Genomic DNA, 18,783 nt, shown 5'->3' with positions numbered 1-18,783 from the left:
CCTAACGTGTGAGACCGAGAGCTCGAAGTCTACATATACTAGCATATTCACGTACCCATGTCCGCGCGCAAAGTGTTACGTGCGAGTGTCTTTGTCGCGTATTTCAGCGTAAGCAGAAACGGAGTGGCCGGGAAGGGAGACGCGGCTCTTGAATGAGCAACGGAATTGCGCGCCGGCACGGAACCACGTCGACGTGACGGCGTTGGCGCACCACGCCATTGTTAGTTAGGGAGGCAAGGAGTACGCGATGCGAGTTTTCTTTTCATTCCGGTGTCTTCCGGTGGACTTAAGTGCTTAATAATCGCCTAAATGCGCCCAGACTGAGCAGTACGCACAAGGCTTCTTTGACGGCAGCGAAGGGACACGGCGGGCAGCCAGCCATCAGCCCGTGAATGAATTCCGTGCGAGCGACCAATTAAAGGCTGCTCTGCAGCGTAGAGAAAGGCCTCCCTCCCGAATTGAAAATGCGCGCCGAAAGGAAACTCCAGCGTCCGGCATGGCCCGTAATTGAAACAAGCAGCGGAGCTTGGGTTTCCGCGCCGGTTCCGGTGAATGATGATCGCTCCGGGTCGATGGCGCAGGTGTCCACGGCCTGCGCGACGCACGCTGCCCAGGCTTCCGCAAGAGCACCGTCTTGCTTCGAGCCACAGAGGGGGTACACACGCGGCCAGCCGCATTGGTGCTTCCGCTTCGTCTCCCTCTGCGGCGGCCGCTGACTGTGACGCGCGATTCCTCTTGCGCAAAGCTTGTACAGCCGCGTCCCGTCATCACGTGGTCAGAACGTTGAAAGACCGAGCTGAGGCTGAAGAAGTGCAACCTCTCCCTGCCTAACGCCATGAATGAAGTAATGTATGTCACGACGTTACCGCCGCTCCCAAACTGAACATTCAAGAGCGCCTGGTCTCAGCATAGTGTATTGGTTGACTGTTTCCTTAAAATAACTTGAATAGAAAAACTGGAACAAAAAAAAAAAATAACCAGAGAGAGAGAAAAAAAAAATGACAGGTCATGTCCTGTAGTTGACCACACTTACTAGCTAGCAGTTGACCTAACTACAGGCTGCTTGGCCAACGACTGCATGGTGGCCCGGGCCACATGTGAATGCGGATTTGTCGAGGGCATCGCTCCGATACCTCCAAACCACATTTCTGCCGAGGTCAAGCCAAATGTTGAATTCCAAGTGGCTCGGGCCACATTTGGGTGCGATCATGCTAAGACACGCCAAAGCATTGTCCAATTTAGATAGGACCGTGTCTCCCTCTCGTCAGGCATGATTCGCTGCCGGGGCAACGCTCAATTCTTTTGTCACATCCTTATCATTATCTCATTATCATCTTATTGCTTTCATCACTATCTGGACTATTCTATCACTTTCTATCATTTTCATATCGTGTGGTATTGCCTTCCTATCACTAGCAAACACAAACTAGGTTCACCTCTGCCGTTCTATGAGGTTCTGTGCTCGTTTCCCACCAGATTTCGGTTTCGAATTTGCTCCTATGAAGTTTTCTTTTCTGGGATCTTTTTCGGCTGTTTTAACTCACCAAAGGAACATCGCTGAAATCGCTCCCCGCGCCCGGTAAGGCTAGCGCATTGAAAGCCGACGTTTCGAATGAATACACAGTGTCTACTTATGCATGAACGAGAGCTCATATTCTCTCTCCCCGCCCCCTTATTTTTACCGAAAGCACACATGCATCCCGCTTCGCAGTGTAATTACATTGCCGATCAGTTCTTAGGCCGTAGTGCCTGGTCAGAATGGTAACTCACCTAGCTGAGCGGTCAGCTCTGCAATCTCGGCAGTTGCTTTCTGGACTACTTCGGCCAGGCCCTCCGCGTCGGCCTCGCTGAGCACGATTTCTATTTCGCCGACCGAAAAGCCCCAGTCGGTCTCATCGATGTCGACGACAGCATTGCCTGGCATCTTGAACGTTCTTCTCACAGTTTTTATCACCGCCAGTTCCCGCAAGGTCTCGTTCGCGACCAGGTCCTTGACTCGCAAGGTGCCCTTTTCGAGCCTCGATTCTGGAAGCAATGCTCTCAGCGTCTCCAGTATCCGCGAGTCGCCCTGTTCTTCTCTGTAGGCGGTGACCGCTCCGTGTGAGGCGTCTTCCTTTCGCCGATACTTCAGCTCCCACGCATTGTTGACGCTGCGCAGCCGAAGCCAGTAGTCCCGTAGGCAGAGAAAGTAATCCTCCGTGTCGTAGTAAGTGTCGACGAAGGCTTTCTGCGACACGAACTTGGCTCCGAGCGAGAGTAGACGCTGCTCGATATCTGGCGGCACCTTGAACTTGCGCTCGACCTCTCGGCAGCACCTGGTCGGCTCCACCTCTGCCATGCCTGAAACAGTGAGACACAAATGATATCTCGTTCTTTAATTTTATCGGCGGATGTAGACTACACTTTATTTACTTGCTTAAATGCACTTACATTTTGCCCATAAGGCAGTACTGTAAGGGTTGTATAAGTCCATTAACGACAACCAGGAGCGTAACAAAAGATAGGAAATATACTTTGAATGGTGGGGTGACCAATATGTAAAAATAAGATACAGAAAGAAGAAATATTAACGATAAATGCAAAGACGCATACCCTTGTCCCGGCATTTCCTGATTTTGTTTCATTCTTTAAGTCTTTGTTAATATATATATATATATATATATATATATATATATATATATTCTTAGATATTCTGACCTCATGTTCAATTAAAGTTTGGGTTAGTGGTTACTTGTGCAGGCATGCTCTCGTTGCACAATATAGCAGGAAATCTTGATAGCATTGCTGTTTTGCGAAATAGTAAATTTTATTTCGGTATAACTCCTAACCCGACAAAGCAAAGCACCATTCACGAAAAATATAGCCTACAGTGCTTTGGAAAGCACCAAGGCGGCAAAATTTGTAATATCAGAAGTATCATTTTGCCTTCGCCCAGCCCTTGCACCAGTTTGGGTTCCATACTCGTTTAAGGAAATAATCCAGCTTTCCCTGCCCACCCTTTGTGTCGTTCTTACCTGCTCCTGCTTTAATACTCTAGAAATCTTTAGTACTATGTAAATCGTTCAGGTATATATTTTTGCAAAAACACGTGTGCGCTCTTTTTTTTTTTTTTTTTTTTTACACATGTACGTCCATAGGTCTCAAAGACAAAAAATGCGGGTAGTAAGCGCGGCTTCTCTGGCCCATGATGGGCGCAACAAGAATTATGGAGCACTGTACATGCTGGCGTTAAGACGTAATGTCTATAGCCAGAAAAGCCTATTTGGATACCTCTGTTATAATAATAGTTTAGACACCAATGAAACTTTACGTTGTTGTCAACTCTTTTTCTATTCTCTAATGAAACGCAAACAAAAAAAAAACACTAAACAAGTTCGGCCTACGGAAATATGAGAGCACGCGCTGAAGAAACGCGATGAAGTTCAGGCCCCCTGAGGATGGCGACGCCTCTCAACGCTTCTCGCTATCGATGTTCGTACGCTTCTCTAGAGCTCAATTAAACGCAAGTGCCCCGAAACCCTCGCATCATGACGGCGACATCAAATTTCGGAAACGTCCAATATGTAGAACCGACCCGGCACGGACGGAGAAGCAGTCATCTGTTATAACTTACCAAACGCTCTCATCCAAGGCACCGCTAAACTCGCGCGCTCGCGTCTTATGCAATAAATGTGGGCCTCGTCCGCGAAAAACCGGATTACAAAGGAAGCATTTGAGAGAGCTAAATATCTGAAGACAGGAGAGTGCGCACGTAAAACAGCGCGCATGGAAGCCCTTCAAGAATAGGCAGCTTGTTAGGTAATTTTTTTCATTGACTTTTTTTTTTCTTTGTTACAGCTGATTCCTCTCGCCTCTCTCGCAGCCTCCTCTTCCCATCAAGATCTTTCCGTGGCGCCGTTAATCACGAAGTTTTCGCCTTACTCCCTTTCAGGCACCGCTATTTAACTCGAGTGTTTTGGTTTTGAGATATTTTGACGCACTGGGTTGTAATGTGCTCGGGGTTTGCTTTGTGCTGTTTGTTTTCTTTATCGGGCTGAGAAGTGCGGGAAAAAATTACAGATACAGATTTATTGCGGAGATGCACTCGTGATCAAAGCAAAAGAAAACGAAAACACAAGAAAAATATACGCCAGAAGGTTGAAGAGGCCATATTATAAAAGACAAAAGAGAACTCATCCCCTTCGCTAATAAACGACGACAAAGAAGAAAATGAACGCACAGAAAGAGCAGCACGCTAAGGAGGGATATGAGAGTCAAAAGAAATGCGCGGGCGAAAGGCACATTCATGCATGCATGAGTGTGCTGCGAATGCCGCGGTCTGGCACGCGTATAAAAAATAAATGAGTCTGGGCAGAAACAATGCGGGCAACAAAGGGCGGCAGAAGAAGCGGAAACTGCCGCCGTCGCGAGGTGCCGCGGGGATGCAAGCCCGCTGCGGAGCGACACGCGCCGAGCGAAAGAAAGAAAAAAAGGGAAGAAAGCCTCGTCAAAAGTGAAGCGCGCATGAAAGAAACGAAGAGCGAGGGAGGGAGAAAAAATATGAACGGAAGGAAGCGGCGGCGGTGGTGGCGAGCGCTCGGAAGTGCTTTCGATGAAGAAGCAAACAGAAATCTCATCATGAGAAAAACTGCCCGTGATTTATGAGGACAAGGGTGCTTAAATGTTTTAGAACGAGCCGTGCTTGCGTCATTTCGCGAAAGTCATTTGCTTGCAGCGTTGGCGACAGGACCGAGAGGAGGCCGCGACAGGCGCCGCAGCTCAGCGCGCTGGCGGCCCTTCTGTGGGGCCGAGAGCGGTCGCAGCACTTGAGAAGGGCAGAGTCAGACCTCCAGCAAGCCACCCGGTGGCGAGGGGCACGGATCTCCTGGAACGAACCCTCGCTCGGCAGGTGGAATCGCGCTCAAGCTGTGGGTATATACCTGCCAATTCAGCGATACTTTTCTAGAGCCTTCAAGAGCTGCCGTTGCCACTTTTTGCCCAGCCCCCGTCACCAGACGCCCACGCTTGTTATCTTTTTTTTTTTTATTTTAGCAGTCTTGCAAATCTCGAAGTTCTCGAGAATGTTCCCACGCAGGCGTGTCATCTCTGGATACGCCGATGGGCTGGACGCACTTGTGTTCAGGGTAGTAACTTTTCGCTAAAGTGACATCGATCACGAAAATATACAACGTGTTTTGTAGCGTAAGGCATCCTTTCGCTACATAACTGCAGCCTTACTAAGGCTGCAGTGATATTTTCATATAAACAGCCGTGCTTCGTTAATAGGGAAGACTCAGATGGTGGACAACCTTTCTATGCCCCAAGATTTTTCAGTGTGTTTAAGCCTCCTTAATATGGAAACTCGTGTCCAATATGGAAACTCGTGTTCAGTCACTGGACATATAAATACAGAGCCCACTGAGTATTTTTGTCGCGTTAATATGGACAGGAATGAGAGCAAACGCCGACTGCCCGAATCATATTTCTTTTTTTTTTTCTTTTTTTTTTTCAAAGCCTGGGTACTGGAGAAACGCTACTAAATATTGCAAATTACTGAATGTGAAACATTACTTCTGTGGTTTCATAAGCTTTGCAGTGCGGCCTTGTCCAGTCATTGCGCTTGACTTGAGTTTCCGTACCGCCTGAATGGCTGTTGAAACCTCTCTTCAGATTGTTCGACTTTGAAAGCAGTTTAAAGCCAACCGAGTACTGCCACGTATAGCAACGGTTCGTGAGATGTGAACAGTTCTAATAGAAATTGCCGCTCATCCTTGATTCACATCAAGCGTATTGTTACGGGCTTGAAGAAGTCTCAAGAAGAGCACGGAAGATGGAAAAAGGAAGAGGAGAGCGAAGTGCGCGCGCCCCAGTTCGACTTTATCTTGTGACGTCTGTGCTGCTTCCCGCTGGTTGTATGTACCGGACCCGGAGAAGCGGCTTGAATGTCTCGGTCGCGACGTTGCGGACGTAGCAATATCATAGACCACAAGACGCTTCAAGTTGCGCCACGTCATTTCAAACGCATTAATGACCGGTACAGTGGGTTTGTAGCTCCCACAATTGTCTAATTTCAACTCCACTGCGCACCACTATACGCATAAAAACTGTCTTTTAATGTGCGTGCCTTTTTTAACATTTTTTTTCATGCTTCATTATTACTAACGACTTAAAATGTCTCCATACTAACGAAGCAGGACTGTACATGCAGTATGACGGGTGTTTCAGCGGAAACTTTCCAAAATTTGGAAAGATAGGGAGTCGAAAATACCAAAACAAACATCTTCTCGGTCACGGCGGACGTAATTTACTGGCATACTATTATGAGCTCCGAGCTCATTAAATAATATTTACTAATTAACTTAACCCATTTCGGTGGTTAGTGTCAGCGGCAGCAGTGTCATTTCGGGGCTTAGTGCTAGCAGGAAGAAGACAATACCGTGTCAACTTTTGAAAAAAAGCCATTCTGAAGCTCTGCAGCGTGAGGAAAACTGGCGCATTTTAGTACGCAAACCCGAACGTGAGCCGAAACCGAAACCGAATCGCGCTGTCTACGTTGGCTAGTCTGCCCGCTTCTCCTTTAATCCTTTCAGAAAGCGTGCGTGCGTGCTGCTGTGTGCTTTGCTCGCAGGACGGCTAGGCGCTCCCCATCCTCCAGCTCGAAGCCCCGATCCGACGGCCAAGCGCCTCCTTTCATCCTTCCCCCGCATTGGACTTTTTTTTTTCGAAGAGTTTGCCGCAAGGAATAAGTTGAGAAAGGGGGAATGGGATGCAGGAGATAGAAAGTTAAAAGAAGGAGTGAAATCCGTTGCGCTTAGGTATTCGCAGAGGTTGGCGGTGTAGCGATTGTCCATTGTCCACTTCTCGTAGTCACAATCGCAGCCACCCTCTTACTCCCTCCAGTAAAACGAAAAAAAAAAAACCAAAAAGAACAAAAAAAAAAACAAAAAAAAAAAAAACAAATTGAACACCCATAGGGCGCGGAGGAGTGACGTAGACCCTACGTCACTTTTGTGTGACGTGATTGCGCACTCAGGATCTGCAAAAACATCCTCCTATCTGTTCGGCGCAGCAGCGGCGCCGCTGCAGCGCGCTGGGCTTTAGCGCGGCGCGCCGACAGTGCCGCCGTCTGGCGGAGCTCGACTGAAGCGTTTGGTTCGGCTGTTCAAGGTCAAGCGTGGCTTCCGCCGGGGATACGCGACGGCTCGAAACCTGGCGCAGTATAGAGGTTTTACAAAAGTTAGCGCTATCTAGTGAAAGAGACAGAAACTGTGCGCCGCGGCCATGTTTGGATGGAATGGAAGGATGGAATATAGGAGCGTCCCCTTTGAAACGGGGTGGTAGCAGTAGCTATCACGCTCATTTTTCTCCCTCTATCTTAATTATTGATTTAGATTGGTTAACTAAACCATCTGTAAAGAACAAGTTTCGATTAGGTGGGCAGATCGCAGAGAAAGAGGAAGAGGAAGTGATTTTGCGGACCAGCTGATTGCAAGCTAGGCCACCCCCGCTCCGGTCCTGCTCGCTACCAGTGCCCGCTACCAGTGCCCGTTACCAGTGCCTGGATCCCCGCTTAACACATCATTCTATTTATTAAATTTTTGTTTCTTCATTACTAACATTATGTCACTTCTCTGCTTTTAAGCCACCAATCTTCCAGTCGTTTTTTGCTAGCCTCCATCGAAGGTTTATTCCCCCGGCCACTGATATCTCTAAACCCCAGAGCTTCAGGAAGAGTGACTGTGCCTGCATCGAATTCCGGATGGATACCATTACATTCGAGTGTAATATGGTCAATTGTTTCAGTGCAGTTACCACATACAGCACATGCGTCATCTTCATTGTTAAATTTCTTTTTGTAGCTGCGTGTTCTAAGGCACCCTGATCTAGCTTCAAAAAGTAGGGCACTGCCTCTTTAGTTATCAAAGAAAGCTTCCTTCCAGATCTGCATTTTCCACTTTCGGTATAATTCCACACTCTGCTTCTTTTCCATCGAATTTATCCAATTTTTACCTTCTGTGTTTTACACCTGTTGCTTAATGCTCTTTATTTCTCCGTCATACTTACTAGCATACTTACTAGTTAGTTTCCCAGTTCTTTTCCTCCAATGTGAGTCAACGCTTTTTAAGTACAGGTATTTACTTTTTTCCTCAGGTGTTCCTCATATAATATTTCACTCTGAGCTTCCTCTGTTACTGTTTTGTTCAGTCCGCCCGCGCCTCCCATCGAGTACGCTGTCAACGTGCGCCTTCGTGGAACCCGTGCTTGCACCGCAAGGTGCATTGGAATGATCACAAGCGATTGTTTCACTTTTTAACATCACAGCAGTCGCTGCTAGCACCAAGCTCTATTCAGAATGATGCCAGCATGTTGTTGCGTGCCCTTCTGTAGCCAGCGCACCGTCGTAGACGCGCACAGAAACAAGGTATACGCTTGTATGCGACCGCTCGTTTGCAGTCCTAATCGGCTTTACAAGTGTCACTTGTAAAGCATCATGTAAAGCATTACTTCACGTCCCTCTGACTGGGAGCTAGCTCACAGAACGTGCTACCACCTAAAACTGCAAGGTTGTTTTGCGTGCTATGGAGCCTTGTGAACTTGAAGGATAAGCTTATGCTGCGATGGAGGACACGGGAGAAGGATCAATGCATGTATAACGAACACTATTGTGCAAATACGTTCTGTGAAACATTTTGTACGTAGGTTGCATTTATCATTGTGTATTTGAGTTAAGACAAGGGCATGATTACCGAAATTATTTTTCACAGTCGTAAGAAATGGTAGTGTTTGGTGCAGAGAGCAATACGGCTGTCTAGTGCGCCCGAGGTGCGTGTTTCATGCTGCAAAAGCCGCTGCCAAACCCGCGGCGTCTAGTCAAGCAGGAAAAGATGACATCCCACTAGTGTGTTGTAATATGCTCACGTCCAGCCCGTTTCGAAACATGTTATCACGTGATAATGCATGCGAAATCCGGTCCGCGTCCAGAGCGCGCAGCTCAGGTTTGCATTCTGTGCCTTCATACCTGCCAGCGCGGCCGATAAATTAACGAAGCGTGCGCTTCACTTTTGTGTGTTTTGTCGAGTCACCCGATGATTCGCTAATTGACAGGCACCTGAAATTCAGTTGATTTTGTAAATATGCCGATTTCTTGTTTATTCCCTCTGTCAAATAGCAGACATTTGAAGCCTTAACCTCATATGAAAGTGCTGTCATGGGAAGCTTCGAGGAACCCGGAGGAAGAGGAACTTGGCTGAAACGAAAATAAATTTGAAAAGTCAACTCACATTACTGCGAAGTGTCTGTGCTTGGTGCAAATGGCTGTGCTCATAAAGTCAGATTTATATTATATAATACTGTTATAAAAAATAGGGGGACACTTAAGCTCCGCCGTTAAGGCTATGACGCGATAGCGTCTCTTTCACACACCCACACACACACACACACACGATGTTTTCTTTCTTCACGTTTTAAATCTTTAACTTTTATTTATTTTATATTTCTATCATTTGCCTCTTTATTTTATTTATTGTTTTATATTTTTATACACCAGTACTCAGAGTCAGCAACAATCACCTTTCCACTCTGAGTAATTTGACACCTCTGAACGCATTCTTCAATTATTTCAATTAATCAATTACACATTCTAAAATTTCTTCATTAGCATCACCAAGCTCTGCTTTTCCATTCTAGCATTTTGACACCTTTAAATCCTCAATTTCCTTTTTTTTTTCTTTTTTGCTTTATTTCATCAATTGATCAATTAATTACAAATATTTTATTAACTCATCATCGCCTATCGCACACCAATAAATCTTCACCCACTGGAAGCAAAAATTACCATGACACTTTTTTTTTTTTTTTTTACGCAGCCCCCGGTTACTTCCGAGACCCGTGCCAACTACTACGTCGACGGCATAGGCAGGAAAGTGCTAAGCTCCATTCAAACTTACGTCAAATTACGCACGATTCTTTCATCTCAAAATAAATTGCATCGTCGCTCATTTCACCAACAAATTTCCCAACCAACCAACCACCAACATTTCACCAACCAGTGGGATGAGCGCCGGTAATGCGTAAACCAAGCAAACAAACTCGCGATCATCTCTCATAGTCTAAAAGCACTTGCTGCTGGGCTAGTTGGTTTTGGTTCATAATTAAAATAGTTTAGGGCGCAAAAAACAGACAAACACAAAGGTAAGTGACGGGACGAAGCGCCAACTCCCAAATAGTTTAAGGCGCAAAAAACAGACAAACACAAAGGTAAGTGACGGGACGAAGCGCCAACTCCCAACTGTTGGGAGTTGGCGCTTCGTCCCGTCACTTACCTTTGTGTTTGTCTGTTTTTTGCGCCTTAAACTATTTTAATCATCTCTCATAGTCGTTCAAGTAAATAGCAAAGGCACATAGGCAAAAAAAAAAAAATTCCGCACATTACAAAACTGGATACTGCACCTGGATAGGGATGACGCTGCGCGGATCGACAAGGGCCCATGTACGACTCGTAGAGCAGTTTGTAACTGCGCTGGGCAGCGCGGCCGGTGGGCCCCGCTACGCCTCGGCTGTCAAAATACGCTTCTTGGCGTCGGTAACAGACACCACCAGGGACAGAAGAGAGGTCCAAGTACAGCACACTAGGTTACAACGTGAAAAGCGCGGACAGAACGGCGGGCGCTTACGGACGGACACGAAGCGAACCACAGCGAACGGATGGAGCGAACAAAATATGGCTGCCAGCGCGGGATCAGCGTGCCGCTCATGGTTGCCAGACTTACTTTTGAAAACCCTCTATTGCTATCGCAATAAAAAGCGTACTACTGTCGCATTTCTGTTAGTTCACGCAGTAAGAAGTGCCGACCGTGACAATGTTTGAATGGGTTTACAAGAACATTTAAACAATCCGGACAAGTGGCTCAATAATGATTCGAAAATAGAGCATGCAAACTTTGTCAACATTCGAATAAATTAGACCCCCCCCCCCCCCCCCTCCATATCTCTCCTATGTCCTACCTGCGGACATCGCGTTTTTGATCCGCAATGCGGAACTTCCTTGTGTAAAATGTATGGTACGTACGTAGGGTTAAACGTCCCAAAGCGACATGGACTATCAGGGGTGCCATAGTGGAGGGTTGCGCTTAATTTCGGCCCCCTTCAGATATTTAACGTGCACTGAGATCTTACAGCACACGGGCGCCGTGCGTTTCGTCTCCATCGAAACGCGGCCGTCCCGGCTGCAGGCTCGCACTGCGGCAGTCTGGTTCCGTAGCCGAGCACGCTGACCACTGAACCGCCACGGCTGGACACGCAAGTTTGCGCCTGCAAGTATACGTTCGATGGGCTCAAATTTTGCGTTACGTTGTGTTGTGGTCCATAGTTTTATGTGTTGTGTACATTCAGAACGAGCCACCAGTGTTATGTGCAAGCAGTCAGCATTCAGATTCGTCCCCATCCACTACATTGTAATCCCCCAAGAAAAGTAAACAAAATTTGTGTGTATTTATGAAAAAAGAAAACCACTACGCGTGATGAGAAATATGAAATTAGAGTCGATGTCGAATATGTGAAGATTTACCACACATAATGGGTAGCGCATTTTGGGCAGTGTCGTGAATTAGAGGACGACTCAAAAGCCGGTGTAATAGAATAGAACCAATAGACGAATGACAAAGATGCCTCAGTAACAGTGTAAAAGAACGGGATTTTTACATCTCCACATTTTTCTGATAAGTTATATTGCTCTTTCAAATTGGCAAAGAGCAACGACCGTGCATTGTGCACTAATTTAAAGTGGTCCAAAGAAACACCGATGTTATTTACATATACCTGCACCACTGCCTGTTTGTGGCCGCCAGCGTTGATCTGCATATGCCTACCATATACGTCATTATGTGCAAGCACATCAGTCATAAGAAGTAACTCGATAGTCGGGACTCATTTCAACTGGCACAGGTCCCTGGGCAACAACGATGGGGTCCCACAACATACCGCGGTCGGCGTAGCGCCCATCGTAAATAAGTGCGTGTGCACACACAACAACGCCGGCGGGTTCAAACAACGATGCATTACGGGCGTTGTCAGCGCCCCTTACGTGCTGAAGCGTCGCTCTAAAAGCCCTCGTTGTACTCGTGACAATTGAAATGTTCGCACTGTTCAAATCGTGTTGTTGTTGATTCGCTAACGGAGCCGTGTAAGCACGCAAACGAAGCAGTGTTATTTATTTTTTACGGGCAAGTAATGGGAAGGCAACACGCCCATCAGCAATCCTTTTATGTTTGTGAAACAGGCGTGAGTTGTTCTTTTCGCTTGTCAGGCGGGATTAAGTATTGGTAGAGAGAGAAAAAAATAGAAAGAAGAGCAGTATTTGGCTTTCTTTTTTATTTCTGCTCATTGCGTGATCAATTATACAAAGCAAGGGTGTCCGGGCAGAAACGTTGCCGCTTGTTGTCGAAGGGGTTGTGCTGCGGGAGGAAGTCTGGGGTTGCTCCCTACCGTTCTTATTAAAAAATGCACGCCGCAAAAACAAAACTGCACCCGCTTTCGCCGACGACTTCGTTGGCGGCGCAGGGGAAGCGGCAGCTCCCCTCAGCGTTACCCGGCGGTTGCCGGAAGGGAAGCCTGCACAACCCTTCCTTGCCAGCGTCGCGCGTGCGTCTGTCTCGCTGGCGAAGGAGCCTTGTTTGCCCGTTAGCCTGGTGTGTAATCGGCCCGGTATAGCGCCCTGCCCTGGCCGAAAGGCAGTGGCGAATCGCTTGATTTAGATGATGATTGCGGCCACGGCGAGGACATCAACCCGCCGAGCACCCCGAATGGCTTACCGGATCCCGAATGCGGATGGAGCCACGCTCACGGGAGCTTGTTGCCCTCTTTCTGTTTACTGGCGTTCTTTCTCTCTTCCTTTTTTTCTTTCTTGCCCACCGCTCACCCCGCCTCGGAGGTGTCGATGCGCGCGTCTGTGCGTGTTAACGCCTGGTGTAGACACGACAGGGGAATGAAGGGTGCTTTTGGCGGCCCCGTCTGTTGTGGTTCCAGTAGTTGCGGCTCCACGCTTCGAGCGTGAAGATTAATCCCGGCTGACTGAGGAGCGAGGGCGCTATAAAAGGGTTGCGGCGCGGCTTTTGAGCCGCGCCGTTTGGCTTTTGTGTACGGTTTACGCTTTGCTGATTACACGGAGTTATTCGTGCCCCATTTAGACGCAAAACTTCTTAATTGAGTTTGATTGCACGGGGAAGCCTGTCAGTTTGTCTGACCTGAGCTGTTGAGATTCCCCTCCCTCCCCTCCCCCCCCCCCGTTTTTTTTTTCTTTTTTTTCTGGGCGGGGGAATTGCGGGCTGCGATGGTTATTTGGTGCGGGAAGTTTCTACATACTTTTGGAATCACTGTGTTGGTGACTTGTGGAGCGTTTTGCTTGATCTTTTTGTGAAAATTTGCAGCTATTGTCATTAGGTATCCACAAGGTTTTCAAAGAATTCATGGGACGTGTCACATTTAAGATTTCCGTGAGGGTCAAACGTCTTTACCTTCAATGCACCTCATAAATATTGATGCCCTATGGTCAGTTTCCGAATAAGCAGTTAAATAGTTCGAGTGTTGTAAACGTGAGCTTGTTTATTGTCTTTCAATTTAGGTTGACTACTGGATCATGGAAAGTGATCAGACATCCGGGCGGGCATAAGCTGAGCATTTTCCTTTCAAGTAGGTCAGCGACATACCAATAACGATTTTTTTTTTAATGTTGACTTTTGCAGAATTAGTTGTGTTGATGGGGAATGCTCTAAGCCAACTTCCCTGACCGTCGTTGTTGACTATGCTGCTACGCTTGCTCTAGGCAGCAGTGCCATCTGACGACTGGCACTACATTGCTTATGCTTATCCGGAACGGCATTGCAAAGAGAGCACATGGGACAAAAAAAAAAAAGTTGTATTTACCACTGAAGGTTCGGAACAGTCGTAGATAAGTGAGAAACAGCAAACCCAAACTGCAAGGGAAAAGTCCTGTTGCTTCAAAGCCGTCAGAGGGTACCCTCCTTCTTTTAACCGCGCAATTTATCCTCACAAAATCACAACGTGACGACGCATGATGGAAGAATGATATTCACCCAACATGAACTGTTGCTTCACGCCGACTTTTAAGACCGGAGAAGCTATACCTAACTAATTAATGAAACTAAACTTGTCTACCCGACTCGCACAGGTTTGATATTGTTACGAGGTCTTCGACACCTAACTAACCGCAGCAAATGCCACAAGTACTTACGCCAGTGATGTCATCGCCCGCGCTCATGATACCCGCCGGATTGCTAGTGCCAGGCCTTCTGAATTCCAAGACTCCCAAAAATTCCGGTACAACAGTCGCCACCGTGGTGTCCACTACACTCCTGGATCTCTCGTCTTGCTGTGGCTCCCTTGCCGTCGAGTGGGGTTGTGCGAAAAACTTTTTCCCCGTTATACAGACCTTTACCGTGTTTTGCGCAACGTGACTGACGTCACATACGAAGTTGAACCTGTGCATCCAGAGCGGATCCGTCCGCAGCGCCACCCTCCGAAATTGTGCATGTGTCCCGTTTCAAGCTCTAGAATTCTCGTTCTATTTCACCAACGTGGAACGCACCGGGACTGTGTTTTTCCCGATGGGGGCAGTGTTACTTAGCGGTATTCGCTCGGCGTGCTCCAGAATACGATGAAATGCGACAGCCTGCCTAAAAACGACGACGCCGAAGGTGGACAGATCTGAGCTGCCATCAACGCTAGTTGTACGGACTGCTATCCCTTGTGGATCTTGCCCGTAACAATATGTTCAATCTTCGTGACTTAAATGTGGCACTGAACCCCAATAATATTCCAGTTGCTCTTGAAATTAAAAAGAAAAAAAAGAGAAATCGCAAACACCAGAGCTTTAACAATTTTCCATCAACCTCCTAATTGGGCCCCGAGTGTCTTGAATCAGTGTCTTCGCTAGAAGAATACAGATTTTCTGTCTTTTGCTTTCCCCAGCCAGGAGATTAGAGGACTTTTGCGTAAAGACAAAATAGAGTTATTGTCATGCAGCCTCAGATTATTTGTAGACCAGAAGCCACATACAAGTAGCTAAACCTTTCTTCTGGAAGGAAACAAGCCGACTTTGGGCTCATAGCAGTAACTAAATGCCAATCAAGCCAGCATACTATGAAAAGGCTAGCGCGACAAAAGGATGGTGTAGAATAAGGCTGGTAACTCACTGACGGCTTACATTGCTTTCCTCTTCTTCCACAGTAAATAACCTAACAGATGACGTTTGCGAGGGGTAGCGGTGAGTCCTTTCCTTCCCACGCTCGTACAGCGACCAGGGAGCATTAAGACGATAGTAAGCCACTCGCTATGACACTCACTCCGCAAGGTCAGCTAAATAGTCTCTGTTTATACTTTATAGCCAATAGTCACACCGGTAATAAACGCCGCGTACAAACTGTCAGCAAATTTGACGCACCCAGTCTAACCATTGGATGCAGATGCAAACAAGACGTTCATTGTCACCGAGGTTATTTTCGGATAGGACAAAGCTGCTGATCTTTAGCATATACTAACACTGTCACACGACTAAGATGCTTTTTTGTACCGACCTTCACAGGCCAGTAAGAAGCTTGTCTAAATATGATGAGCAAAAAGTTCGATTGCCCAGCTGATGCAAATTCAGCGCTCACAACACATCATAAGACGACATGTGATTCCAGATCACGTGGAACCTATAGGCAATGAGACGGCAGAATGGCTCTGTCAATATAAACCAGGCATCAGGTGTTCCTAAAGCAACCGCGGATTCAGTAAACCAGAAAGACGGTGAGTGCACTGTCACATCAAAAGCAGGCTATGTATTTTCGCTTTTGCGCGCAGGACGCTCACCCTTCGCCAAGCACAAAGAATGACACCGCACATTCCTCTTAGGGAGCGCTTCGTATACTGTGACTGAATCACTCAGGCATAGCAGCGCTACCTTCCCCTTCTTTCGTGCTAACGCTGTGTTGACCTACCTACCAGTTCTGCATGCTAAGAAAATGATCAGCTGTCCTTCTTCGATCACATATATGATTAGGCCGCCGAAAGCTTTCCTCAGGTATCTACCACCGTGACTAACGACACAGGCGGAGCGGATAAGTTCATCTTCACCGCTCACATTTACAAGGGGCTAGAAACACACGAAACCCAATCCTCATACTACTGAGGCTCTGCTTTTTCTTATAACTGAGCAGTATAGTTACGCATTATTCTTGCAGTATGGAGCTGTTAAAACAACAAGTACAAGTTCATGCAGGCTTAAAAGAAAAGGAAAATAAACACGAACCGCTGCTTTCTGAGAAGCCATTGCCAGCAAACAAACCGAAGACGCTATTCGGGATGTATGACAGAGAGTGCAAGGAGTATGGGAGAGAAATACGGAAAATGAAACAGCAAATATACAGCCAGTGGAGTCGCACACCCCGAGACCTCTTACCTCACTCCTCAGCGTGACTAAATCTTTTTCTGCTTCATTTTCTGTCTGCCTTATTGCCTCCAGAAGAGTGATTGCACGAACGTGTAGCTACCAGCCTTAACCTCGAAGTTAAAATCAAAAAGAACATAAAAACTACAATGTCGTCTCCCAAAATGTCCTTCGTAACTTTCTGAACTGTTTAGTTAATGTTTATGCTTAAGAGAGATGGCCAAAATAAAGCAATTTAAAGAGTGTAGGTAGAATGTAAGTGAGAAGAAAAAAACGAAAAACAATACAAAGGGGTGGTATTAAGGTGGTGATATCATATGTGGCGCTTCTTGTACTTTATCAACGAACACCTTTCTCAGAAATTCGCATAAGCCTTGTGCATACATACGCATACGCGTATAAATTTGGGGAGCCCAATGGCACCGCTTTTACATACATTCGACATCTGAGTATTCAGACTTGCTTCCTGCGCTCCCGGTTTGCAGCAGATAGCGATTTTTCTTTCTTTCGTTCCGCGAAGCTCGCGCTGCCCCCATTCATTTTCGTGTGGCCCCATGAGCAGACACAAAAATAGCTCGGCGAAAGCAAAGCCGTATATAAGTATGTGCGCGTGTTATGGATCCTGCACTCAGTTCATCATTACACTGATTATATACGAAGAACAGTGTGAATCAGAGGATCAAGAGCAACGGGGTAACACCGGGAGAGGGGGCGCCCGCCCGGGAGGCCGACTTTGGCGACTGGCTGCGAGGGTGAAGAGAGGAGCTCCTGGTCTCGGGCTAAAAGCCAGGCTGCCTGAAACAAGAACATAAAAGAAGGAGGGATAGGACAAAAAAAAAAAAACAGCTGATGGGCGTCGCCACGGACCGTCTTCGTGTTTGAAGAGCAAACTTGGGTTGCGCTCAGATCTCCGGAGCCGATTCCGGGAAACGCGTGTTTCTCCCCGCCATATATTCGTCATTCACGGCGCGTCCTGCGACTTTCGGGCCGAGTTTTCTTATTTTTTTTTTTTTATCTTTCCATTTTCTCTTCTGGTGTGCGGGATTTCCACTACAGCGGGCAAAAGGGACTACCAGATTTGTGGAGCTTCGCCGGTTCTTGGTAATAAATAAGAATAAAAACAAATGTAAGTTAGCAGACAGAGACTAAACCGGAGGGAAAGAAAGCGTGCTAGCAATACTGATCTACAAGCGGCCGATCATCCACCTCTTTTTTTTTTTTTTTTCCCGGGACATTTTACCTTTGTCCCTCAATCCTTCTGTACCCTTTGCTTCGGCCCTGCCGCCTTCACTGCCTTCCGCAGGGTCGGAATGAAATCTTTATAATAATAGTAATCATAATCGTAATCACCGGCCTCGTTCCGAGCCGAGCCCAGCCGCCTCGGGCCGCACGGCGGGGGAGAGCTCCAAATGAGCGGAGGGTCTGAATGAAAAATGGCGAAGACATTTTTCAAACTACCCGCCTGCTCTGGCGGCTGCTAACTACACAGCCTGTTCCTGTCCCATGGCGAGCTCTATGAGAGCTGGTCTCGTCTCTCGCAGTCATAAATCCATAAGGGACGCGTGATCGACTGGCGAGGACCTCGGGTGGCTCTCAAAATTAAAGGGTGCTGTTGTGCAGTGCCGGGAGGGGCTCTCGAAAGGCGGAGGGCGCTACATTGTTTCACACACCCCTTTATTTGAGACCCCCTTCTCTTGGCGACACTTCTTTTTCTGCTTTACATCACAGCGCCAAAGGAGCGGACCGCGGTGATATATGCGAGACTTGTGTGCCAAGCCGGGTGTCCCGCCTTGTCCGTGTGCTGGGGCGCGTGCGGCAGCTCCGCTAATCGGATTTGCACTCTGGGCGCTCCTGTACTGGGCACCGGGGATCAGGTTGAAGAGGAAGCGCTGCTGGAGGGGTTCGCGCGACGATCGGCTGCGCCTGGACGGGCATCGCGCGCCTCGCGAACTCTGCCTTCTCCTGACGCTCGCATGTGAGTCTCGATTGGCCGCCTAACTGCTCCCAGGATCGCGCTTTCGGTGCGGGAGACTTGCTCGCCTCTTTCCCTGGCGCTTAATTACCCACGTGAGCGCGACTACAGCTGACGACGCCATTCGGATGCGTTTAGAGCCCCGGGTTCAGAAGCGAACGATATCACAAACCGTCCTCTTGAGCAAAGATCTTGGGCACGGCAGGGAAGTAAAGCTCCTTGACGCATTTCATATTCGTTGTCATTCGCGTTCGTCCGCGTATCCGTTAATTCACTCGGGTGAATCCCAGCCGTTATTGCACGCCTGGTACTTTCTGCGGGCTTACGTCAGAGCTATGATTCAAGCTGTCGAATTTCAGAAAGTGCCTGAAGAAAGAATAAGCGC

At 47.5% G+C, this 18,783-nt stretch overlaps 1 protein-coding gene across 2 annotated transcripts in view; it reads right to left on the bottom strand.

Annotated features, from left to right (window-relative positions):
- The window catches only part of LOC146205342 (thiamine-triphosphatase-like), a 430,791-nt gene that overhangs the window by 54,652 nt on the left and 357,356 nt on the right, over positions 1–18,783 (bottom strand). For both annotated transcript variants that reach the window (XM_084589996.1, XM_084589995.1), the window contains exon 3: positions 1,771–2,340. In XM_084589996.1, coding sequence (XP_084446122.1) covers positions 1,771–2,338 — 568 coding nt within the window. In that variant the 5' untranslated portion in view covers positions 2,339–2,340. The remainder of the gene's footprint in view (positions 1–1,770; positions 2,341–18,783) is intronic.

The sequence above is a fragment of the Amblyomma maculatum genome, chromosome 1, assembly GCF_055883805.1.
Source record: "Amblyomma maculatum isolate TAMU_Amacu chromosome 1, ASM5588380v1, whole genome shotgun sequence".
Classification (NCBI taxonomy): Eukaryota; Metazoa; Arthropoda; class Arachnida; order Ixodida; family Ixodidae; genus Amblyomma; species Amblyomma maculatum.
The sequence above is the reverse complement of the archived record's forward strand: the minus strand, read 5'-3'. Positions and strand labels throughout refer to the sequence as shown.